This window comes from Impatiens glandulifera, chromosome 1 (genome assembly GCF_907164915.1).
Source record: "Impatiens glandulifera chromosome 1, dImpGla2.1, whole genome shotgun sequence".
NCBI classification, from domain to species: Eukaryota; Viridiplantae; Streptophyta; class Magnoliopsida; order Ericales; family Balsaminaceae; genus Impatiens; species Impatiens glandulifera.
In genome coordinates, this window is record NC_061862.1 from 18,623,685 (window position 1) to 18,649,560 (window position 25,876).

General features: G+C 32.3%; 4 protein-coding genes and 1 non-coding gene across 7 annotated transcripts; 3 read left to right on the forward strand and 2 right to left on the reverse strand.

Moving 5' to 3' along the window:
- Positions 1-1,497: 1,497 nt before the first annotated feature.
- On the forward strand, positions 1,498-3,674 carry LOC124919929. Its single transcript, XM_047460293.1, has 3 exons — positions 1,498-1,878; positions 2,522-2,699; positions 2,777-3,674. The coding sequence occupies exons 2-3, from the start codon at positions 2,543-2,545 to the stop codon at positions 3,589-3,591; spliced, it is 972 nt and encodes a 323-aa protein (XP_047316249.1). The 5' UTR covers positions 1,498-1,878; positions 2,522-2,542; the 3' UTR covers positions 3,592-3,674.
- An 834-nt stretch (positions 3,675-4,508) lies between these two features.
- LOC124919930 (organelle RRM domain-containing protein 6, chloroplastic-like) lies at positions 4,509-5,661 on the forward strand. 2 transcript variants are annotated; one of them, XM_047460295.1, is made up of 2 exons: positions 4,509-4,669; positions 4,912-5,661. In XM_047460295.1, the coding sequence occupies exon 2, from the start codon at positions 4,973-4,975 to the stop codon at positions 5,477-5,479; it is 507 nt and encodes a 168-aa protein (XP_047316251.1). In that variant the 5' UTR covers positions 4,509-4,669; positions 4,912-4,972; the 3' UTR covers positions 5,480-5,661. The 2 variants fall into 2 exon arrangements, with proteins under 2 accessions (XP_047316251.1, XP_047316252.1); XM_047460296.1 differs by having other exon boundaries at positions 4,514-4,669; positions 4,892-5,661.
- Positions 5,662-8,213: 2,552 nt separating this feature from the next.
- LOC124919928 (8-hydroxygeraniol dehydrogenase-like) lies at positions 8,214-9,741 on the forward strand. Its single transcript, XM_047460292.1, has 4 exons — positions 8,214-8,421; positions 8,495-8,608; positions 8,687-9,354; positions 9,422-9,741. Exons 1-4 carry the CDS (start codon positions 8,324-8,326, stop codon positions 9,631-9,633), a joined length of 1,092 nt encoding a protein of 363 aa, XP_047316248.1. The 5' UTR covers positions 8,214-8,323; the 3' UTR covers positions 9,634-9,741.
- Positions 9,742-9,831: 90 nt separating this feature from the next.
- Positions 9,832-9,904, reverse strand: TRNAA-CGC. The gene has a single exon. It is a non-coding gene; the product is annotated as a tRNA-Ala (tRNA).
- Positions 9,905-10,190: 286 nt separating this feature from the next.
- Positions 10,191-13,677, reverse strand: LOC124921831 (nucleobase-ascorbate transporter 11). Of its 2 annotated transcripts, XM_047462529.1 has the most exons (11): positions 13,488-13,677; positions 12,669-13,426; positions 12,497-12,594; positions 12,242-12,412; positions 12,063-12,163; positions 11,857-11,992; positions 11,639-11,689; positions 11,277-11,564; positions 10,960-11,194; positions 10,592-10,872; positions 10,191-10,522 (listed from the first exon to the last, which is right to left on the reverse strand). In XM_047462529.1, exons 2-11 carry the CDS (start codon positions 13,354-13,356, stop codon positions 10,256-10,258), a joined length of 2,316 nt encoding a protein of 771 aa, XP_047318485.1. In that variant the 5' UTR covers positions 13,357-13,426; positions 13,488-13,677; the 3' UTR covers positions 10,191-10,255. The 2 variants fall into 2 exon arrangements, with proteins under 2 accessions (XP_047318485.1, XP_047318486.1); XM_047462530.1 differs by lacking the exon at positions 13,488-13,677 and having other exon boundaries at positions 12,669-13,437.
- Positions 13,678-25,876: the final 12,199 nt, after the last annotated feature.

Sequence of the window (25,876 nt, forward strand, 5' to 3'; positions counted from 1 at the left end):
ATCTAAAAACCTCCATGGTAAATAAATGTGCATAGTTGGGTTATATATGACCTTGTTTCATGACCTTATTGTTTGATTACTAAAGTTAATTCATTGGAAGAGCTCAAGTGAATTTAAATAGTCTTTCCCATAAAAAAAATTATGAATTAACTAGTGAGCTTTCTTAATAAATATACTCTACTTGCTATATATTTTGTTTTCATAACTCAATAAGGGTGACCACTAGGAAGGACCATAAGGCAGTGTGTTGTCTTTATCTTTTAGGGGTGTAGATTCCAAATTTAAAGCTAAAAGATCAAAGATGATGGATTCAACAGTTAGGCAAGATTTGATTGAAAGGAAGCAATTCAATCAACATAAAAGGGTCATTTTTTCATTAAGTTTATAATCTTTTTAAAAGATAACCCACATTCATCCATATATACTTTTGCCAACATTCAACATTGAAAAAGTAAGATAATTTCATTTTGGGTAAAACAAATAATTAGAAAAAGTATAACATGAGTTATCATAATTTTAAGAGAAAATACAAATATCAAAATAACAAACAAATAAAACTAAAATGGGAAACTTTTATTATAAAATGAAAAATGTAGTTTAAATGTCAAAAATAATCCTTAAGATGATAGGTATGTCTGCAAGTTTAATTTTCACCATGATGCATTTATTATATGTTGAATGGCAATATTCTTAAAAATAATAATAATAAATTAATTATTATTTATTCAAATAAAGTGTTACATATAAAAAAAAAAAAATCAAAATAATTAAATAAAAATTTAGAGGTTAAATAATATGACAAATTTACGACAATTAAAATTCTAACAAAAAATATCCAAAATTAAGAATATCCAAATTTTTTGTAATTTTAAGTTGACTCTAAATATCATTATCGATGAGTAATGAAGTAGAATAAACCAAATAAATCAATGAAATGGTGTCGAAAGAATTTCTATCAAATATTTTAAATTACAGTAAAATTTGTCTTTAATTAAGAGTTGATGTCAACACCAACAAAATATTCTTTAAAGTGATAAATCATCTACCTATATGATCAGGAAAATGAAAAATCTATAAAATAAAATAAAATAATAATAATAATAATAATAATAATAATTAATGCCATAATACATATAAGAGTAAGAGTGGAGAGGGTTTCAACTAATAAATCAACTACTCTTTATTAAAAAAAAATTTAACAACTTGATAACTTTATCTAATTTTGTTATTTAGAAAAGACGAATACAAACTCAGTAAATGAACCAAAATATAGTCGGAGGGTATAAATATTAAACCTGAAAATATTATTTAAATTATAAAAATTTGAGATGAAAAATCAGATTAAATTAAACCAGATTTTGAATAGAACAAAATAAAAGAACAACTTATTAAATATAAGTGATAAAAAAGAGATGATTTTTAATAAGAATGTGATTGTAATAAAATAATGATAAAATAACATTAAAAATAATAGAACAACAAACCCTAACACCAGAACCTAAAACAGAGTAACCATGGTGATCAGGCCAGTGAACTCCGCCGCCTCCAGCGACTGTGATGAGACTGTGATGCTAACATCGAATGCATAGAGAAAGTTGCGCTGTTAAGGATCCTCGTACGGTAAAGCGGCACTCTGGTTCCTTCCAGTTGTTCCCGACTTCTCCACGGCATTATTTTCGTGAATTCCGCATATCGATTTCTATAAGAAGCTGAGAAGAAACAGTTACCTATTTAGGGTTTATTGTTGCCCAACCAAAGAAAGAAGAAGGATAATATAGCGAGTCTTCATTTTCGAACTCACAGCCGCTAGACATTCAAGGGAAAGACAAACCGTTTTCCTTTGTGCAGACGACATCTCCTGAATCTTCTCAAAAAAAGGTAATTTTCTATCCATTGTGATTCTGTTAAGAGATGGAGCTAGAGAATTTTGACTGAATTTCTTTGGATTCTAGTTACTCATTGCATGTTGCTCAACAAAGAAGCAATTAATTAATTAATTATCCATGTATTGATTAATCTGATTATCTGCTACTAGAACTTAATGTAACTAGATAATCAGTTCTTGAACCTAGAATTTATTGCTTTCTGATGAAGATGCTAAAAAATAACCCTTGGAAGGATAGTTGCACAAATAATCTGAACTCAGGATTTCATCTGATAAGAGTCCCTGTTAATTAGGGTTGTCACTTTAGGTTTAGGAATTGCAGAGCATTAGTTGATTTTTCATATTATAAAACCCTAAAAATCAAATTGGGTTGAATTTTGCTGCTCTGATCATCAGAGAAGGAAGCATGTCACTTTAGGTTTATGAATTGCAGAGCATTGGTTAGATTCTCATATTATAAAACCCTAAAATTCAAATTGGGTTGAGTTTTGTTGCTCTGATCATCAGAGAAGGAAGCATGTCACTTTAGGTTTATGAATTGCAGCATTAGTTGGATTCTCATATTATAAAACCCTAAAACCAAATTGGGTTGTATTAATTTGTTTCTCATTTTACATGCTCTTTGCTTATATCCAGAATCTTTCGATTGGGAGTGCCATGCTTCCTTCTCGGATGATCAGAGCAACAAAATTTCTTAGTATCACGAAGAAGATACAAAACTCAGTCTTCAGACATGGAAATCTTTACGATGCTTCTTATTTCATCAATTCAAACAACACACCAACTAGCTTCTTGATCTCCTCCTTCCTTCAAGGTAACTGTTGTTATTCTTCTCTTTTCATGTTTGCATTCACATTTTCAATGTTTTTTTGTTTTGTTTGTTTGCAACAGCATCCCGCCCATATGCTCGTGAAGGAGAGTCAAGGTACAATCTTTTCGAAAAAACCAAACCGGGAACAGAAGAATTCAGGAAATCATGGGAGAAACAAATGAATGACGACGAGGAGGAGAAATGTCTCTGGACAGGAAGCGAAAACGACGACGATGACAAAGACGATAAAGATACTGAAATGGCAGAAGAAATCAGAAAAGTCAAACAAGAGGCAAAGGAACACTCAAAACTAATCGACGGAGACGAGAGCGACGAACTAAGAAGCGTTTGGTCGGGTAGCGACGAAGAGAAGACGCTATGGACTGGAGACGAATGCGATGATGAGGAAATGGATGGCATTCGAGGAGGGGGGGAAGCGTATCCAAACGAGAAGAGCGACGAATACATAGACAGACTGTTTGAATTCGACGAAACACCCAAGTATAGAACGCTTTCTGAAGCGCTGAAAGACGAGGACGAGCCAAAGGAGTTGTCTCCTGGGAAGCAAGCGAGAAAACTAGCGGTTGAGAAGGCACTTAAGAAATTGAATAAAGGATCGGATGGACGATACACGAATGTGTGGGAAGTTATGAGCGATATGGATATTTTGATTGGGGCGTTTGAGAATATAATCGAAGGACCGGAGTATGTCGAGCTTCGAAGGGGAGGAGCTAAGAAGTTGAATATGGAATTCTTTAAGGATATTCAGAAGAAAATGAGAGATCCTAAGTATAAGTTTACTCAAGAGTTGAGATTGAATCCTAAGAGCAAATTTGTGTCTAGAAAGAAATGGCAGAAGACTCAATCTAGGAGGAGAAAGGCTCAAAAACGTTAAGCTATTATATTAAATCTAACTTATTAAAGTTTAAGCTATTAATATTTAAAAAAATATATATTGATAAAATATTTTATTATTTAGATTGATAGATTATAACTTTGATTTTTTATATTTTTCATATGTGGTATTTTGGGTTTTACATATTTTTTTAATAAATTTTTTTTGTAAAGTTTTGAACTATTAAATTCTTTATTTAATCAATTAAAATATTCTTAATTTGTTTTTATAAAATTAAATTTTAAATATAAAAATATCATTATAGGAATTCAACTATTAAAACTTTAAATAATATATATTTTTGTCAAACAAATAAAAATATTTTTAGTTAAAAATATCCTCTCAAATGATGATCGATCATCTACCTATGTATAGAAAATTATGGGAGATACCTACCATTCCAATTATGGGAGGATACCTACCATTACAATGAAATACCAAATTGAATAACTCATTATTGAAAATATAAAAACAAATTTAAATTCGCTAATTTTGTCTCATTTGCTGCAAAAGACGAACACAGGCTCAAGAAAATATCATCACCATAATCGGAGAATATGAATAACAAACAAACTACAACGGCTCAAAGTACTATTCAAATAAAAAAAAATTAAATAAAAAATTTGATTCAGCTAAATAAGATTCACTTCAATAAATATAACTTAAATTTGAGTAATGAAAAAATAAATAAACACGAAAATAAAATATATTTTTTTAATAAAAATAAAAGAATACTTATTATTGATTACTATTCTATGGATTTAATACAGATGAATATTTGATTTTGGATATTGTTTGAATTTTTTTTTTTATATATATTTGTGTTTTTATAGTTAATTCTTTTTGGATTAAAATTAGTTTATTAAAATGATTGAATGCACAAATATATGATTATGAAAAGAGAAGGATAAGATAGTCGGACAGCCTCCGCTAGATATTAAAGGGAAGGACAAATCGTTGTTCCTCTGTACAGCTGAGCCGACAGCTCCTCCTCACAAGGAGATCGAAAGAGATTGAGAGAGAGAGAGAGAGAGGTAACTATCTCTCAGTTTCCATTACTGAATCTTCTCAAGGAAAGGTAATTCCTTCACTTTCTCCATTTTAACCAACCTAAGTGTTATTCATTATGAAGAAGAGATGTAGCTAGAGAATCTATAGAAACAAAATAAGCTTTGAAATTGGACCTGGGTTGTGATTTCCCCTTGTTTGGATTTGGCTATGAAATTGATAGATTAATGATATGTTTATGTGCTTTAGGTTAAACAATTAATGTAAAATTAGTCTTGTTGTATGTGTTCAGGCATTTCAAAATCATTGCAGAGACTGTCTTTGGCCTTACTACATACTGGGTTTTCATCAAGTTTAAGTTTTAAGAAAGAACATGGTTGGACTAGCTTGCATAGGATCAATTGCAACCAGTTCTCAGATGGTGCAATTTCCTACAAAATTCTTCGACAGAAACATTAATGACACACGACTGAGACTGAGACCCTTTGGGTGGAACCGAATTGAGCTTCATGTACCTTCTCCTCTTTGTTTAGACTCAAACATGCGAAATTTCAGAGTTATAATATCAGCCTTGCCATTTGACACAACACATGATGATGCTGGTGTTGCAAGGCCATTGCCAAACAAGTTGTATGTTAGTGGGTTGTCATTTAGAACGACAGAAGAGGGTCTGAGGAATGTGTTTGAGAAATTTGGGAGGCTTGTAGAAGTGAATCTGGTGATGGATAGGATAGCTAGAAGATCGAGGGGTTTTGGTTTCATTAGATATGTGAATGAAGAAGAGGCTAAGAAGGCTATAGAGGGAATGCACGGGAAGTTTCTTGATGGAAGAGTCATTTTTGTTGAAGTTGCCAAACCTCCTAGACCAAGAACTGATTGATTATTGTTAAAATGTTGGACTTTGTTTTATGAGTAATGGAAACTGTGGACAAATTTTGGTAGGCTGTCACATGACTCACATGTTCATATTAACTCTTTCAACTATTTGGTTCAATCTGCTTTTGTTTTTTCATGAACTTCTTATTCAAATTGATTAAGCCAACCTTTTCTCTTTTCTTTGACTGACCGATCCTTGTATCTAACCCTTTTTTTTTAGATAAGGCTCTTGTTAGATAAGGTTGTCAATTTGAAACTGTCCCGCGGTAACCATATTGTCCCGTTTGGGGCGGTTTTCCTCGATTTGATCGGGAATAGTATTTGTGTCCTCCGTCCCGATCTTACCTCGAACAATATAAACACAGTTTAATATATAAAATTATTCATATTTTAATTATTCATTATATTTTATAAGAATTTTAAGTTTATTTTTTTATTCTAATATAAAATTTTAATATATTATATTTAAAATTTCGTTTATATAAATTTTTTATTTAGAAAATATGATATAAACGTTGTCCCGCGAGGATGGTAGTAAAAAAAAAGTGAAGTAAAAACGGGACGAAAATAATAAATACATTCCCGCCTCGAAACGCCCTATTGTCCTCCATAGTTTTCAACATTTAATAATTCCGACACAAAATCTATATTTTTAACTCCTCTTTTCTATCACTGCAACATTTTTAATTATTTATTTTTAAAATGGTTTATCTTCAATTATTCTATACTTAATGAGCACCAATTATTGGCGTACCTACTTTAATTAAAATATACTTTTGTATTTTATTTTTAGAAATATATAATATTTTTAGTATTAAAATAATTGAAAATTGTTTCAATATAGTTGTTGTCCCCACTGCGGGTACATTGAGAATGGACTAATATAGTTGTCCTAAGATTGCTTGTATGATTATTTTATCATTTTAATATAAAATATTTTTTAATCATATCTCAATTTGCAAATTATTTATTCAAATATATAGGGTATTATTATTATTATTATTTATTTTTGTATTATTAAATTAATTTGAAATATATATTTTTATTAAAATTAACATCATTAGTTAAATATATATTTTTAGTAAACTTTTTTTATTTTATTTTATTTATTCAATATCCATTTTAATAATATATATTTAAAATAATATAACTCTACTTTCTTATTCAATAATATTATAAATTAAAATAATAAATATTTATGAATTATTTAAATATAGTTCTAAATGAATTAATTGTTTACGTATTTATTTATATATATAAGATAATTAAAATTTTAAAATATTAGTAAAAAATATAATAAAAAAACAAAAGTTATAATATTAAATATATTCAACTTTTATTCTAATACTTATTAAATAATTAATTTAAAATATTATAAAGTTTATCATGTTAAAGACAAATTATTATTATGAAAAAATTATAAAAATATATAATAATATTTTGAAATGTTAATAAATAAATATATTTAACTAATATGATTAACTCTCCAATGATAATAATACTGAATTTCAGATTGATTTGATAATATATAAAATAAAATTATTTTAAAGAGAAAAATATTAATTATTTTTATAAATATAAATTATTTTTACAATTTTAAGAAAAAAATAAAATATATAATATTTTAATATTAATAATAAATATAATTTTATTAAATCCATTTTTCTTTTATGAATTTTGTTTAGAAAAATAATTTTGTCTCAACCAGATTTAGAAGAAGAAAAATTATTGCAACTTAGTTTCATTGTTATATTTGTTTTTGTTATTAAAATTTAATCCAACATATTTGATTTTTTTATATTTCTATCAAATCTATATATATATATATATATATATAATGATGCTTAATTTTTAAAGTGTTCAGATTGCCGGGGCGAGGGCTGTAGTTAATTTGGAATTTTGGATATATGTGAGAGTTAATGGATACTTGGGTCGGATTGTGGGTTGACCCGCTCATAAACTTAAAACGGTTAAAAATAAAATTAAAAATGTTATAGATATGGTTTAAACTTGCAACCTAACAAAACCTAACAAAACAAGTACAACATTTTAACCAACTAGGCTAATAACATTTTATATTTTAAAATTCAACCCAAAATTGATAAACGCGTGACATTTTAACAATATAAGTTCAACTTTTTAACTAACTAATTTATATATATATATAATAATGCTTAATTTTTAAAGTGTCCGGATTGCCGGGTTGAGAGCTGTGGTTAATTTGGATATATGTGAGAGTAAATGGATACTTGGTTCGGACTATGGGTTGACCCGCCCATAAAATTTTTACCGTAATATTTTTTTCACAGTTTTTTATATTATCACTTGCAAGGGATGCATGCTAGTTAATTAAAATACCTTAAATGAAATTAAAAACATGACTATAAAGTAATGTTAGTTTTCTACCATTAAAATGTAATTAACTTATTTTTTCATTAACTATATTTAAATAATTCAACATCAAATAAGCTATTTTTTTTTTATTAATAAAAAAAATAAGATCAAACATTTCATGCTTCATGACAAAATGTTCTTTTTGATTTTTGTAATTTATTTTATTATACCTAGTGAGAACATGTAAAGTAAGAAAATTGTTTTCAAATAAACCCATATCTATGGAAAGTAATACCGGCCATACAAGTCTATCCAATGTGGGGACCTAAAAATCAATGAAAATGAATGTGAATGAATTAAGGAATGCATGAATGAAGGTCGGTTTGAGATATTAGCTCATCAACGACGTCATTTCCTTCCGGTCCGTTACCCCTATTTATATCAACGGCCAAGATCACTATTTCTTCACTTCAGTCAGTCTCCATAGAAAAACAAGTTCTTTTTTCCCCTTTTAATGGCGAAATCACCAGAGGAGGTACACCCAGTTAAGGCCATCGGATGGGCTTCAAGAGACGCATCCGGTGTTCTTTCTCCCTTTCAGTTTTCCAGAAGGTATGGCTAAGATTAAACAATATAAGGGTTTTTTTGAAAATCACTTTTATATTCAAATTGTGTTAATTAACAGAGCAACTGGAGAGAAGGATGTTACTTTTAAGGTTCTGTTCTGTGGCATATGTCATTCAGATCTCCATCAGATTAAGAACGAATGGAAAAACAGTATTTTCCCAATGGTTCCTGGGTAAGAACAAATTCTTTAATTTAAGCTGATGATCATCTGTAAATCTTGTTACTTATGTCTTTTGATATGTTTTTATAGGCATGAAATTGTGGGTGTTGTGACTGAGGTTGGGAACAAGGTAGAGAAAGTTAAGGTCGGTGATAATGTTGGCATAGGATGCTTGGTTGGTTCTTGTCGTTCATGTGAGAACTGTTCACAAGATTTAGAAAACTATTGTTCCAAACCGATCTTCACTTATAATTCAATCGACAAAGATGGAACACCAACTTATGGAGGATATTCAGACATCATGGTTTCAGATGAACATTTCATTGTCAAAATACCCGACAATCTTCCTCTTGATGCGGCTGCTCCTCTTCTCTGCGCTGGAATCACAACTTATAGTCCTTTAAGGTACTTCGGTTTGGATAAGCCAGGAACTAATTTAGGCGTGGTTGGTCTTGGTGGGTTAGGTCATTGTGCTGTTAAGTTCGCCAAGGCTTTTGGTGCTAATGTGACTGTTATTAGTACTTCGATTAGCAAGAAGAATGAGGCGATTGAGAGGCTAGGGGCTGACTCGTTCTTGATTAGTAGTGATCCTGATCAGATGAAGGCTGCGATTGGGACTCTGGATGGAATTATTGATACTGTTTCGGCTCCTCATGCTTTATACCCGTTGCTTAGCTTGTTGAAGAGTCATGGAAAAATTGTTCTTGTTGGGGCGCCTGAAAAGCCTCTTGATTTACATTCGTTCTCGTTAATCATGGGTAAGTTGGTAAAATAGATTTGATTATTTGGTTTGGTTATTGTTGAATTTGGATTATGGTTGTGCAGGAAGAAAGATAGTTGCTGGGAATAATATTGGGGGAATAAAGGAGACTCAAGAGATGATTGATTTTGCTGCCAAACATGGTATAACTGCGGATATTGAGGTTGTTTCGATCGATGATGTGAACATTGCGATGGAGCGATTGATGAAGGCGGATGTGAGATACCGTTTTGTCATTGACATCGCTAACACTCTCAAAAACAAGTCCTCAATTTAAGGACGGAGAATAGTTAATAAATGTGTTTGTTGTTTATGTGTTCTTATTATGTGTGTTGTTTCTTATGTTTGTTCTTATTATGTGTGTTGTTGGTAGTTTGGATTTGTTTAACTTTTGGGTAAAGCAAGGCAATTTACTAAGTAGTAACTAATTAAAGTATGTAAGATAATAAAAATTGATGAACAAAGGAAAAAAAAATGGAGGTGCGGGGAATCGAACCCCGTGCCTCTCGCATGCGAAGCGAGCGCTCTACCATATGAGCTACACCCCCAATTGATAACCTTTTTATAATTATAAAATACATCCTAAAAATAGGCTAATTACATTTGTTCCATTTTTTTTTATTTAAAGTTTATCATTCTATAATATATTTTAAAACATTTAATCTTGAACAATTCGAATTACGTTCTTTAGATAAAAATAAAATTATCTTGATCAGCATAACTCTTAACCTTAACCTATGATGATATGATATACTACCAATACAATAACACATTTTTGTCACAATAACACATTTTTGTCTCGAAGAACATATATTTGTATATATAAATCTGCAACTTTTATGTGTAATTGATGGATCTGATCGCAAATACATAGTTACATATATCAATCAATGAATCAATCAGCATAGACACTTTGCCCAACGGAACCATGGAGCTATTATTCCTGGCAACCCATAATAAAGTTCAAGTTGATCTCTTCTTCTTCTTGATGAGTCTTCTTCTTGATCACAATGATGATCGTCATCATATTCATAATCAGCAGCACTACCCCGTGAATACACTCCTCTTTCTTCCCTGGTTCCCGGGACTGTATTGTCCAGCACCAATGCCACCATCAAAGTTACCACCATATTCATCGATAGAATCCCATTCAACGCAAAGTCAACCTGCCCAGCCCAAGACATTGTCAAAATAACTGTTTTTCTTCAAGAAAAAGCAAAATAGTATTCACTTACTTCCACATTACCAGTATGAACTGGTCCATTTGATGCTGCAGAAAAAGCAAGCAAATAACTAGGCAGAATGAATATGGTTTCCGGCTCGTACTGTTGAAAATAAGCCGGAATGGACAAACCAAGGAAGAGTGAAACTCCAACTATGCTCATATTTCTTAAACTCCCACTCACACAGTTTTTTATTGTCGACAGTCCAATTGCAGCTATCAATCCCCAAACAAAGCACAAAGCAGCCGCCACCAAAGCTACTGGAATTGAAGCAAGTATAGCACCTATCTTCCCTATATAAAAAAAACTATGTTAAACAAACACATATTGAGAAATTTATTCACTGTTTCTCATCTAGATCCGGATCCTCTGTTTATTACCTACAAACGAGAAGACAATCAAGAAAACTGCCCCGGTTTGTACAACCCTTCGACTTGCTACCTTGGTTACATTGATAGTGTGTATGTTTTCGGTAAGGGTTGACGAACCACTACTCATGCCCCAAACTCCAGCAAGAAAACTACACAACCCTTCTAAACCAATCCCTCTGCTTAAAATGCCCTTGCTTGGGGGCAACAAATTCAATTCAACAGCTGTCTTGTGATATGTCCCGACCTTGAAATAATACAATTGAGTTAGGCGCGATTCTCAAACAGAAAAAAAGTAAGTTGTTTTCTTTGATTTGAAGAATACTAACTGAATCAACCGAAGCCACAATGGAAACAACAATCATGATGAGTGAAGTTCTTAAACGGAATGTAGGTATTCCCCACTGAAAAGGATAGGGTATTCGAACCCAATCAGCAGTTCTCATGGCATTCGAAACATCAGTCCTGCAATGCTTCATAGTATAGGCATGTTTTCTGCAAGCATCGGTTAAAATGTTGGAACTCGGTATGTCAGAACTACAGCCTCCAAAATTGTAAGCACCTCCGGTCGTCAATAAGAAAGCATATGCCCATATAATAACAACGCTCATTGGAACCTGCAAGCAAATGAGATTTTATTTAAATCAAGATTTAATTTCAATTTGAATTCATAGTTGATAAATCATCTTACCGCGTAGATTTGAAACACTCTATGCCCACAAACTGATATTCCTCGAAGATACTACGGGAAGAAGAATCACAGCGAATGTAAGTATGTGTGCGTTTCCCAAATCTTTACAATAGTATATCGAAGCTTGAGTGACCACTAGTGTTATTTATCTTAAAATGAATTTTCTTCCAAAACTGTAAATAATTAAATTTATTATTTTTGTTAAAAAGGAAGCTTACCAAGGAAAATATAAGAAGCAATATGATCATGGGAAGACCAATTTCAATGCAGTTACCAGCCTGAGGAAAACCATAGCTGAAAAATGCTAAGCCTACAGAAGCAATAGTTGGTGCTACCACGACAGGGTTTATAATCCTGCACCAGAAATTGCAGTAAATCTCACATTGATTGCAGCATTAAATTGTACTAAAAATTGCAATATTACCTTACAAGAAGAGACATTAAGCCACTGAAACCCAATATTGTTTGGAAAATTGAACCAATGATAATAGCTCCTTGCAGTTCCTTCATTGTGTGCCTAAATTTCTAGTCATTGAGTTTTAAGAAATTGAATTAGTAACCTTTAAAACCTATAATCCATCCATTATTCTTAATTGAACTTACATGTTCAGTAAGATTCCGGAAATCAGCAGAGTTCGCTATAACCAAAGCTGGAGCAAGATACACAAAGGAGCTCCCTTGAACTAAGGGAAGGCGAGTGCCAAAACATGAATGTAGCAATGTGGTAATGCCCGACATCAATAGCATCGTGGAAACGACAGTAGCAGTATCCTTCTATTCTCCGGGGAAGGAAGAAGGGAATTCGATTATACCAAAAGTTTTTCATCATTCATTCACAAATAAGAAATGCTTACTTACATCAGTTCCACCCATGGTTGGTACAACAATCAAAGGGACAAAAATAAGTGAACCAGCCAATGAAAGATAGTGTTGCAAGCTGTAATACAGAAGAGGAACTGCAATTCAAGAACCAGTGTGAGCTCTCTTTGCATTTTGAAATCATTCAGAAAGAAAAGGAAAAGAAGCTAACCAAAACCCGGGTTCTCTCCTGGACCGAATTTCAATCTGGCTGAATCATCTAACTCTCGTACTCCATTGCTGGATCCGGATCCTCCATTAACATGGATTCTGGCTTCACCATTCATAACTCCATCTTTCTTCTGTTCGGTAACAGTGGGAGCAGATGACACAGCTACATTCCTCCCTTGGTCATTTTCACCACCATTAATAACCTTCGAACTCAACCCAACTTTTCTCACATTAGTTGCAGCCTCCAAATCCGGCTCAACAACAACTTGTCTCTTATTCTCCCCACCTCCCGAATTTCCATCCCTAACCTTCCTCACACTTCCAACCTTGTGGATTCCATTCGCAGAAGCGTTGGCGGGTTGAATCTCCAACTCACTATTCCTAGTCCTTCCAAGAATTGGGTCAAATTCAATCTTTCGAGAAGATGAGCCGCCGTTCTTCTCTGGATCAGGCTCATTGACGTTTCTATTCTCATTCCCACGTCTCTCGTTACTTGTATTAACTTCTCCGGAGAACATTGAAACGAAACCTGTCCTTTTAGCCCAAGATCTTAGCTCATTTGGATCGTGTCCTTTTTTGGGTATAAATGGTTCAATCCTTGGAAGAATGGAACCAAGTTTCTTACCCTTACCCTTCTCCTTCTCCTTTTCAGTTTTCTTTCCATCTTCCCTCCTCGACCCACCTGCCATTTCAGCTTCTTTATTATTGGTCTCAAATGGGTGATAAGAACCAACCCTCCTTCAACAAATCAAATTCAAAGCGAGATAATAGAGGATATACACTGAAAGCAATAGATTCAGAGTAAAGGGTTCAATAATAAACAAAAACCAGTGAGCTAACTAGTCTGAGAATGAGAGTGAGGTGTTGAACATGAGAGAAAAAGTATCTTCAGCCATCGCCGGTGGGCCGGGGGACTTGAAAAAAGGGTCATCTGCTATATTTACGGAATTACCCTCACTGGTTTCCGTTGTGAGGAAAGAGGTCTGTCACTTCAAAGACTTTGCCCATTAGATTAGAGTTCCTTAGTTCTCAAGCTTCCTATTCTCTCTTTTCGGTGGGTGCGGTGGATCCAGAAACTTTATTGAATCTACTCGGCAATTATGGAATTTTGAGGTGTCACGTCCTTGAAATATTAGATTGCATGAACAATTTTTTGTTTTTTTTATCTTGGATAAATTTAAAATTTTGGTCATATATTATGTTGCTTATATTCAAATAAGACAATTTATTGAGTCATATATATTAGGGAAATTTAATATATAGTGGCCCTATTTTGGAATACCATATTCAGAGTTGACCCATTTTGAGTAAAATTTGTTTTTTTAATTTATTTAAAAAATAATTTTATTTTTAATATCTTATTAAATAAGTATTAATTTAAATAAAATAATGTTATAAAACCTTTTTATAAGAAAATGATTAGATAGCGAATCCGACTAGACATGCCACGTCGAGAAAAAAAATATGTAAAAAGGTTTTATGCACGCTGCAATTTCCGGTAACATCTTTAGAAAATCATGCTCGTCCCCATATTCTTTTCTCTCTCAGCGTGAAATGACCTCTTTCGAATCAAAATGCTATGAAATCACTTCTTTGTTTGTACCTTCGAGTCCCGATTCAACGTTTGCGAAGAGAAACAAAACTCTTGTTGTTGAAAAATGGTATATTTTTAATGACAAAACTCTTGTTGTTGAAAAATGGTATATTTTTAATGACGAAACCCTACTTTGTTTCTTTCATGGTAATTAAATCATTATATGACCAAAGAAATCGATAACATGTATGATATAAATGCTTTGTTTTTATTTCAAGTTTTTTAATATGAATAAGTTTATAAAACTGGGAGGTAATGCATTTAAAATTGTATTTATGTAGTATCGATATATAAAACTGAGATTCATATAGTGTTAACAACTTTTTTTTTTAGATTGTGATATTGTGTTTTAAACCGTTTTTATTTATACTGATTCATATGTCCAATTTAAACCGTTTTTATTTACGATATACGATGTTAAAAAGTAGGTAATGTAAAAATTTGACTGGGCTTTGTGAATCGCTTCTCAAGGTTTTCATGTAAATCGCTTGAGAGTAGGCATAGGCAAATTTCGAACCCTTTCCTGTCCTACCCACCTTTCAAACAAATTTTCCTAAACTACCCACATTTTCATTCACATTCCCAAACTACTCACTTCCCTCTCTACAATATTAATTAATCCATTAATTAACTCTCTCTCTCTTAACCCACTAATTAACTCCCCCTCTCTCTAAACCCATTAATTAACTCCTCTCTCTCTCTTTCAACTATTAATTAATATCCTCACTTTTAAACTATTAATTAATTCAATTAAAATATATTATATAAATATTAAAATAAAATAACACATATGTTTTATTTTTATTTAAATCTATAAATATAATATATATAGTTCAAATTAAATACACTAAATTAAATAATTTAAATAGCTATTATAAATTAAAATAAAATAGAATACATTACATAAACGGGAACTTGAAATAAAATATATTACATAAACATTAAAATAAAATACATTACATCACAACAAAATACATAACATAAACATTACAATAAAATAAAATACATAATAAATATTAATCACGTTCAATATACAATAAAATGCATATTTTATCTTTATAATTCAATTTTCTTTTACAACATTGGTCTTTATCTTTTAATGACTTTTCATCTAACTTTTGAGTTAGTGATTTATATCAACTTTTACAATGATATGTCAATCCAACTTTTGTCAATTTTATCTTTTAGTGATTTGTACATTCAACTTTAAAGATTCATATCAACTTTTATAGTGATTTGCCAATCCAACTTTTGTCAATTTTATCTTTTAGTGATTCGTCCATTCAACTTTAAAGATTCATATCAACTTTTGTAGTGATTTGTCAATCCAACTTTTGTCAATTTTATCTTTTAGTGATTTGTCCATTCAACTTTAAAAATTCATATCAACTTTTGTAGTGATTTGCCAATCCAACTTTTGTCAATTTTATCTTTTATTGATTTGTCCATTCAACTTTAAAGATTCATATCAACTTTTGTAGTGATTTGTCAATCCAACTTTTGTCAATTTTATCTTTTAGTGATTTGTCCATTCAACTTTAAAGATTCATATCAACTTTTGTAGTGATTTGTCAATCCAACTTTTGTCAATTTTATCTTTTATTGATTTGTTCATTCAACTTTAAAGATTTATATCAACTTTTATAGTGATTTGCCAATCCAACTTTTGCCAATTTTATCTTTTAGTGATTTGTCCATTCAACTTTAAAGATTCATATCAACTTTTGTAGTGATTTGTCAATCCAACTTTTATCAATCTTATATTTATAGTGACTTGTCAATCAAATAACTCCTCATAGTATTGAGAATTCAAATAGATTCACAAGGTTAGATTTTTTTAGTTATGTTAGTTTGATTTTTATGTATTTGTAATTTATTATTAATACTTTTTTTATTTGTGATAGATGAATAATCTTCTCAACGAAATTGAAAGATCAAATGCAATATACAACTTAAGCGGTGTTGATACTGATCAAAATCATGAAAATGAGTTAGAAAGTGATGAATCTGAGTGCGATGAAATAAACAATGTAGAGCAAGATGACTCAGATTATAGCACTGACAACGATGATGAACATATTCCAACTGCTCCTTAGTTTGAAACAGAAGAGATTAATGTTAATTCAGGTAATGGTTTAAACATCGGTCCACTCGATTACAATTTATTTAAAAGTCATTCTTTTACATATAAACAATCTGCAATAAGTGCGATAAAAGAATATCATATCAGAAGTTCTAGAAATTTTCATGTTGTGAAAAGTGATACAACACGATATGAGGCATCATGTGTTATGAAAGATTGTCCATGGAGAATTCGAGTGATGAGATCAAAGAAATCTGGGTTGTTTGTAACCACTAAACTACCTGCTGAACACACTTGTGTATTGATGACACTAGAACGAGATCATAAGAAACTAACGTCCATAATGATTGCAGATGTAATAAAACTACAAGTAAGTATATTGAATAGTTTATTACTTATAAATTTATTCATTTTATGTCATATTATAAATTATTTTCTATATTTATGTCAGGTTATAGATAGTCCTTATCTGAAAGTAAGCAACATCCGAAATCAAATTACATATATGTACAACTATCATGTTAGTTACAAGAAAGCATGGATCGGAAAGCAAAAAGCAATATCATATGTTTATGGCGATTGGATGACTTCTTACGCTAAACTTCCTATATTTTTTAGTGCTTTGATACATTTTAATCCAGGAACAATTACTTTCATTGATGCTGAAGGTCATAGTACAAAACCCAACACGTCTGTGTGCAAACGTATTTGGTGGGGATTTAAACCAATGATTGATGGATGGCAGCATGCTCCGCCTATTATTAGCATCGATGGTACTTTTCTAAAAGGAAAATACAATGGGAAATTATTGATTGCAATGGGTTCTGATTCAAATAATCAACAATATCCCATTGCATATGCCTTAGTTCATGAAGAGACAATCGTCAATTGGTCTTGGTTTCTACATCATCTCCGACTATATGTTTATCAAAATAGAAAGGGTGTATGCATTATTTCTGATCGACATGCTGGAATTATTGAAGCCATGAAAATGGTAGAAAGTGGTTTCACCGGTGAGTGGGGTATACATCGATTTTGTTTGTTGTATTTACGCAGTAATTTCTGTTCAGCTTTTCCAGGCGCACATTTGAAGATGCTCTGTTGGATGGCCGGAAGTTTCTGTTCAGTTTATGTAATGTATTTTATTTCGAAGTTTCAAGTTTCGTTTATGTATTCTATTTTATTTTAATTTATAATAGCTATTTAAATTATTTAATTTAGTGTATTTAATTTGAACTATATATATTATATTTATATATTTAAATAAAAATAAAACATATGTGTTATTTTATTTTAATATTTATATAATATATTTTAATTGAATTAATTAATAGTTTAAAAGTGAGGATATTAATTAATAGTTGAAAGAGAGAGATGAGTTAATTAATGGGTTTAGAGAGAGGGGGAGTTAATTAGTGGGTTAAGAGAGAGAGTGAGTTAATTAATGGGTTAATTAATATTGTAGAGAGGGAAGGTGGGTAGTTTGAGAATGAGAATGAAAAGGTGGGTAATTTGGGAAAATTTGTTTGAAAGGTGGGTAGGACAGGAAAGGGTTCGCAAATTTCCGGGTTTCTGGGGACTTGAACCGAACCGGACCCGAATTTGCCCCGAAAAGTTGGGTCTACTACTGACCCGAACTTGACCGGTTCCGACCCGACCTAGACCCGATTTTTAGATTAAAAGTTCAGAATTTTTTTTTAAAATTTTTTATTATGATCATTAATAAATCTGAAAAGTTTCTAATTGAACAAATTTACAAATGAAACCCTTCATCATTTTAGGAATGACCATAAGAAGTTTACATTTAGTTTGATCCTTAAATTTAGTACATAGTTACTATTAAGGTTTAAACTTTATTTTAGTATCATCTTTCTTTAAAATGGACTAAACTGTACATTTTTTACAACAACAACGAAAAAAATGGTCTTCTCTCTCATCATATTCCCATTTTGATCAAAAGAATGAAATATTAGGTTTCACAATTAATACACTCCTAATCCTTTTTTTATTACATTCAAAGATCACTACCAACAAAATAAAAATAACTATTTAAAGAAAGAGAGAATGGAACTTTTATTCTATCGATTCTTTATGTTTTCAGATTTCTCATTTCTCATTCCATTCAGTTTTGAGTTTTTTTGTGTGTGTTTGTGTTGTTTTTTTGCAATGACTACCGAAGCAGAGGTTGCCCTCGGAATTTGAAGCTTCTAAATTCTAATGTGCAGTCATCGCTGCAAATCGATTCTTATGTCGTTGATAAGAAAAATGAAGAATCCAAGGAATCCGATTCGAAATCAGAGCTGAAAATGCTACAAATCGCGGACGTGTTTACGAATTTGAAGCTGAATCCAATGTCAAAGGAGTTCATCCCTGCTGCGTACTTGATCGATCGGAGTTGCGATCAGTTTGCCGAGAGTAAAGGAGTTCATCCCTGCTGCGTACATGAGAGATGTTTCATACAAAGTATTTTATATCGAGTTAGACTGTTATGTAAGATATCAATGTCAAATGTTTAAGTTCAAAGACATTTTATGTAGGCATATCATTGCAGTGTTGAGAAAATGAAGGTTAATGAAGTACCAATGCATTATATTATAGACCGTTGGCATAAAGATATTAAGTGTGTATCAAAGTATCACTACCATTTACGATTCAGATGTATGTGACAATGAAAGAAATTGATATAATATCCTCACTTCATTGGTGCAAGATGTTCAACACATAACTACAAAATGTAAATATAATTATTCTCTTTTAATTGAAGTCTTGAAAGACATGAAGAAGAAAAATATTGCAAGGATTGATAATCATGAGAAATCTAAAGAAATTTTTACAACTAAGAAATTTATACATTCTCTTTTAAAAGTAGGAACCCGAGATCGACCGCCAACAAAACAGAAATAATCAACCCTAGAAAAAATTGTGAACAATTCGATTTCAAGATCCCGAAAGGTTATGTTTCTTATGTTTACAATTGTTACCCATTGTCCACTATCATGTAAAAAGTTTGACACCTTAATGTAAAGCAATTGAAATCTTCATGTAAAGCATTTGATACATTTATGTAAGACAAAGTGATGAAGTAAATCTTATGATTTTGGGGCATTATTTGTTGTCTACAATTCACGGTCAACTGATGCACCCAAGCATCAATGATACCACTATCTAGCCATTTATCATTCTCCAAGTTGAGGAAATTGTGAACAATTCGATTTCAAGATCCCGAAAGGTTATGTTTCTTATGTTTACAATTGTTACCCATTGTCCACTATCATGTAAAAAGTTTGACACCTTAATGTAAAGCATTTGATACATTTATGTAAGACAAAGTGATGAAGTAAATCTTATGATTTTGGGGCATTATTTGTTGTCTACAATTCACGGTCAACTGATGCACCCAAGCATCAATGATACCACTATCTAGCCATTTATCATTCTCCAAGTTGAGGAAGTCCTCGTGCGTCAAGTTCATGAATGCAGTCGTGAATAACTTTTACCTGTAAAACACAATAATATATTGATAGACTTTTTTTTTCATAAAGAGGTGTTAACAAAAAACATTACTTTGGGTTCTGTCTTTCTAGAAAGATCAACTCTGAAATAAGTTTTACTTTAGAGTCAATCTATCTACATCCTTAAAAATTTGGAGAAGTTGGGGGATCTTAATGCCATATACAATTTTATCACCATCTTTTTGGACTATGAGGGTAGAGGACGTTGAAAAGAAAATTAATTGATTGAAAATTAGACGTTAATATATTTGGTTTAATAGGTGTCTTAATTAGAATTAAAAGTCTAATTAATATTAGACGTTATTATCTTTTGTTTAATATGGGTCTTAATTAGCATTAATTCTGATCGTTTAAGAGTTTTTTTGTCCTAATATAAATAGAGTAACTGTATTTGCAAAAAGAAGATGAACTAAAATAAAATCTCTTCCCCTTTCTTTTTAATCTTATCTTGAGTTTGTAAGTGAATACGTTGATTGTCTACTAACATTTCCAGCAAAGTGGTATCAGAGCAATGATGACTTTGATGTTCCAATATCTGCGTTTTACGAAAAACAACTATGATAGTTGGTCTATCCGAGTAAAGACGTTACTCAGTTCCCAAGGTGCGTGAGAAATCATAAACAATGGGATTGTCGAACCTGTTGAGGATGTGACGTTGACTTTGTTCAAGAGTTCAAGAAGAACAAGAAGAATGATCAACATGCCATTTCTATCATCCATCAATGTCTGGATGATGTTGCTTTTGAGAAAGTAGCAAATGTTTCAACGTTGAAGGAGGCATGAGAAATTCTAGAAAATTCCCACAAAGGAGTTGTCAAGGTAAAAAAGGTGTGGCTTCAGATTTTACGGGAAGAGTTTGAAGCTCTTCATCAGGAAGCATCGGAGTCTATTTTAGACTATTTCACGTGGATCTTATCTATCGTCATCTAAATGAAGCGAAATAACGAAAGTATAGAAGACGTTCGAATAATTGATAAAATTTTACGTTCTCTACATCAAAGATTTGATCATGTAGTGGTTACAATCGAGGAGAACCGAGATTTGGAGAAACTCCCAATCGATGAATTAAATGGATCTTTACGGGTGCACGAGGAACGAATGAACAAACACAAGAAGGAGCCTTTAGAGCAAGCCCTTCTAGTCAAGCATTCGTCTAGTGAAAAGGGGAGCGTAGTTCATCAAGGTCACGGTCGAGGTCGAGGTTATTCCCGTGGTGGCGTTCAAGAACATGGTAGAAATCTAGACGTCGAGAGAGCAAATGATGAAAAAACATGAGGAATTCCAAGATGTAGAGGAAGAGAAAGAGGATGCGGACGAGGACAATGAAGTGATAAATACGAGAAGGGATACGAAAAGTCGCGCGTTGAGTGATATAATTATCATAAATTGGGTCATTATGCTCGTGATTGTTGGTATGCCAAAAATGCGTAAGTAGAAGTCAACATGGCAGAAGAGAAAGAAACAAAGGAGTCGACGTTGTTGTTGGCTCTAAATCAAGAAATCAATGGTATCTTGACAACGATGCAAGTAACCACATGTGTGGTGACAAGTCAAAATTTATTGAGATTGAGAAAAAAGAAACGAAAATATCATGTTCTGAGATGCTTCGAAAATCCAGATTGAAGGTAAATGTAGCATTTTGATTCGGTTGAAGGATGGTACACACAAATTTATCTCCGATATGTATTATGTCCTTAAATTAAAAGTAATATTTTAAGTTTGGGACAATCATGGAAAGAGGCTACCAGATTTTAATGAAGGATCGTAATATTTTGCTACGAGGCAGAAGCGCTAACCTAATTGCGAAGGTAACGATGTCAAAGAATATGATGTTTTTGCTCCCTATTCAAACTGAAGGGCCAAACTACTTGCAAGTGTCCGTGACGGATCCAACATGGTGTTGGCACATGAGAATGGGACATCTAAATTCAATGGCCTAAAAATGATGTCCGAAAAGAAAATGGTGAAGAAGATGCCTTTGCTAAATCATCTAGATCAACTTTGTGAAGCATGTCTTCTAGGCAAACATGCTAGGGAAAGTTTTTCAAAGGAAGCAAGAGCAATGAAGCCACTCGAATTAATTCATGTCGATATGTGTGGACCGATCAAACCATCATCTTATGATAAAAGTAATTATTTCTTACTTTTCATCGACGATTTTATCCGGGAGACTTGGGTTTATTTCTTCAAAGAAAATCTAAGAGTTTTGATACTTTTAAACTTTCAAAACTTTGGTAGAAAAAGAGTTTGTTTATATGATTCAGGTGTTGAGATCTGATAGAGGGGGAGAATTTACTTCTGATGCCTTTAACCGTTTTTGTGAAGAAAATGGTATTAGGCATTTCCTCACAACTCCAAGATCCTCACATCAAAATGGAGTGACTGAAAGGAAGAATCGGTATATCATCAACATGGCTCGGAGCATTATGAAACATAAGAAAATTCCAAAAGGATTTTAGGCGAAAGTAGTGGCTTGTGCAGTGTATCTCCTAAATCGTTGTCCGACCAAAATTGTGAAAGATCTAGCACCAATTGAAGCTTGGAGCAGAAAGAAGCCAGATGTATCTCACCTAAGGATTTTTGGGAGTATTGTCTATAAACATGTGCTAGAGCAAGATAGAACCAAACTTGATGATAGAAGCGAGAAGTTTGTGTTCATCGGCTATGACGGAAAATCAAAAAGGTACAAACTCTACATTCCTTTCAATGGAAATATGGTTGTGAGTTATGATGTGAAGTTCGATGAAGATGCTTCTTGGAATTAGGAAGTTAATGAAGATTCCGTTAACGAATTCTTCCCATTCTTCGATGAGAACAATTAAGGAGAAGAAACATGGAAGCCCGCAGTTCCTACAATGATAATGAACATATCTTCTGGTACATCTTCATCAAATGGAAGCCCTAATGAAGGGTCACGAAGGATGAGAACTATCCAAAAACTTTACGAGAATACAGAGGTAATAAATAATGTCTCTATGTTATGTCTTTTAGCCGAAACAACGTCTTTGAGTTTTGAAGAGGCTAACAAGGAGAAGAAATGAAGACAAGTCATGGAAGAGGAAATTTGAGCCACTGAAAGAAACAATACATGGGAACTCACTTCTCTTCCAGCGGGTCAGAAGTCCATTGGCGTTAAATGAATATTCGAAGAGAAAAAGAATGCCAAAGGTGTTTTCAAAATATATAAAGAGAGACTAGTCATCAAAGGGTATGCACAACAACACTGAGTGGACTATGATGAACTATTTGCTTCAGTTGCTCGTCTAGAAACAATCAAATTTTTTATTTCGCTAGCGGCACGAAGAAATTGGAAAATATTCCAATTGGAGGTGAAGTCACCATTTCTTAACGGTTTTCTTGAGGAGGATGTTTTGTGGAGCAACCAGAAGGTTATGTGATGAAAGGACAAGAAAGAAATGTATTAAAGATGAAGAGGGCTTTGTACGGTCTTAAACAAGCGCCTCGAGCATGGTATAGTCGGATTGATGCTTATTTTCGTGAGAAAGGATTTGAAAGATGTCCACATGAGTATGTAGTTTATGTGAAAATGGATAAAATTGGAGATTGTTTGTTCGTTTGCCTCTACATGGATGATCTTATTTTCACTAGAAATAATCCGAGTCTTTTTGAAGATTTTAAGAATGATATAGCCCGAGAATTTGAGATGATAAATATTGGCTTAATGTCATTTTATCTCGAATTAGAAGTGCGTCAATCGGATGATGAATTTTTTGTTGGGTAACAAGAATATGTGAAGGAAGTTCTAGATAGATTCAATATGTTGAATAGAAAACTGGTGGCTACCCCTATGTAGGTTGGAGCTAAATTGAGCAAGAATGAAAATGGAGTAAAATTGGATCCAGCACTATTCAAAAGTCTTGTTGGATGTCTAAGGTATTTGACATGTACTCGGTCGGATATTCTTTTTAGTGTGGAATTATTAGTCGATTCATGGAGGTGCCCACGACGGAGCACATGAAGGCGACAAAGATGATTTTGAGATATTTAAATGGTACTATTGATTTTGGACTGTTTTATTCATTATCCAAGGAATTTCAACTTATTAGATATTCCGATAGTGATTTTGCCAGAGATTTAGATGATCGGAAGAGAACAATTGAATTTGTGTTTTTTATGAGGTTTAATGCAATATCATAGAGTTCGAAGAAACAAGCGATAGTCTCACTATCATCTTTTGAAGCTGAATATGTCGCGATGACAACATGCCTTTGTCACACAATCTGGCTAAGAAGAATGTTGAAGAAGATAGGTTTGTCAAAGAAGGAAGCGACCATAATTTTTTTCGACAACAAGTCTGCTCAAGCTCTAGAAAGGAATCCTATTTTTCATGATCGAAGTAAGCATATCGATACGCAACATCACTTTATCCGAGAGAGTATTACGAAAAAAGAGATCAAACTTGAATATGTGAAATTTGTTGATCAAATTGCAGATATTTTTACGAAGCCTTTTAGAGTGGAAATTTTTAACAGAATAAGGAGTATGTTTGGAATCATGAAAAAGAAATAATTTTACAAGGGAGTGTTGAAAATAAAATTAATTAATTGGAAATTAGACGTTATTATCTTTTATTTAATATATGTCTTAATTAGAATTAAATGTCTAGTTAATATTAGACGTTATTATCTTTTGTTTAATAGTGGTCTTAATAACATTAATTATGACTATTTAAAAGTTTTTTGTCCTAATATAAATAGAGTAGTTGTATTTGCAGAAAAAAGATGAACTGAAATAAAATCTTTTTCTTAATCTTATCTTAAGTTTGTGAGTGAATACGTCGATTGTCCACTAACGTTTCCAACAGAGGAGCCATTGATTCGGAGGGTGGAGGATGAACTACTTCGGAGGGTGGCAAAGCCATTACTTCTTTTGGTGTTCTCAAGAGTTGAATCGACGAAGGAGGAACTTCTACAACTGAGAGGCATTGTGTGGATGTTCCTTCATTCATTTTAGTGTGTATGTCTTGGTGAGGAGAATTGTTGATGTCGTTAGGGTCTTCAACTCCTCGATGAATATTTGCCTTCTCAAAATTTATTTAGGAAGACACTTTTGATTAATGCATTATATTTTATGAGTTCGTTAAGAGGGAGAGTATCGATTTAAAAAATATGAAGTGCATTGATGTTAAGACCCTATGATATGTCTTCTAGCTTTTGTGCACCTTCTACCAATAGTTGTGCAGACTCTGAAATTGTTTTGAACGTATTGACAATAGTTGATGACAATCCCCTATCAAGCATTGTAGTGTCATGCTACTTTTTCAGAGACATGTACTTCTGAGGCAAGTCTTTCTCAAGCAGATCATTAGAAGGTTGATCCTCCTCTTGAATAATTAGAATGCGTGCAATAATTCTACCCTGTCTAAATCTTTAATGTTTGGACTCATAAGAAACTCTCTCATACAGCTTATTGTCGTCCTAGCATCCCAAAATTGGGAAACGTCTGAGAATGTTTTGGTGTACCCTGTGCTCAATGACTTGGTCCAAGTAGCACAATTGATCTATTTGCATATATAAAACATGTTATCGACAAAATTATATATAATAAACTACAACAATATACTTAGAGGTCAATTGATCACTTACCAAAAAATGTTAGTGGTCCATGGAAAACACTCAAGTAAATCGCTTGACATTGTGTGAAACGCTTTACATGAAGGTGACAATCAATTTACATAAAGTAGTTAATCGTTGTACATGGCCTTGTCAAGCGATTTACATGAAAATTTGTTGTATAAATTCAATTTTCAAACATTAAAAGTCTTATATGCAAGCATTCTAAATGATTATAACAATTTTTGACATAAAATCAAATCATTCACTTATTGTTTTATTTATTCTCTCCCTTCTGTAACGTTTGAACGCATCATGTGTTCTTTTTATTTAAAATTGATTCTAAAGAAAACCTCGAGATCACAAAGTTCAGTCAAATCTATACCTTATCTATTTTTTAGCATCGTATATCGTAAATAAAAATGGTTTAAGTTGGACATATGTATC

What these genes read in the sequence shown, in the direction of transcription:
- LOC124919929 (XM_047460293.1), top strand. Translation starts at nt 2,543, where the DNA reads ATGCTTCCTTCTCGGATGATCAGAGCAACAAAATTTCTTAGTATCACG. An exon ending in GATCTCCTCCTTCCTTCAAG is followed by an intron (nt 2,700 to 2,776) that starts GTAACTGTTGTT and finishes TGTTTGCAACAG; the next exon opens with CATCCCGCCCATATGCTCGT.
- LOC124919930 (XM_047460295.1), top strand. Translation starts at nt 4,973, where the DNA reads ATGGTTGGACTAGCTTGCATAGGATCAATTGCAACCAGTTCTCAGATG.
- LOC124919928 (XM_047460292.1), top strand. Translation starts at nt 8,324, where the DNA reads ATGGCGAAATCACCAGAGGAGGTACACCCAGTTAAGGCCATCGGATGG. An exon ending in CCCTTTCAGTTTTCCAGAAG is followed by an intron (nt 8,422 to 8,494) that starts GTATGGCTAAGA and finishes GTTAATTAACAG; the next exon opens with AGCAACTGGAGAGAAGGATG. An exon ending in ATTTTCCCAATGGTTCCTGG is followed by an intron (nt 8,609 to 8,686) that starts GTAAGAACAAAT and finishes ATGTTTTTATAG; the next exon opens with GCATGAAATTGTGGGTGTTG.
- LOC124921831 (XM_047462529.1), bottom strand. Translation starts at nt 13,356, where the DNA reads ATGGCAGGTGGGTCGAGGAGGGAAGATGGAAAGAAAACTGAAAAGGAG. An exon ending in TCCGGAATCTTACTGAACAT is followed by an intron (nt 12,164 to 12,241) that starts GTAAGTTCAATT and finishes CTCAATGACTAG; the next exon opens with AAATTTAGGCACACAATGAA. An exon ending in GATTGTCTTCTCGTTTGTAG is followed by an intron (nt 10,873 to 10,959) that starts GTAATAAACAGA and finishes TTTTTTATATAG; the next exon opens with GGAAGATAGGTGCTATACTT.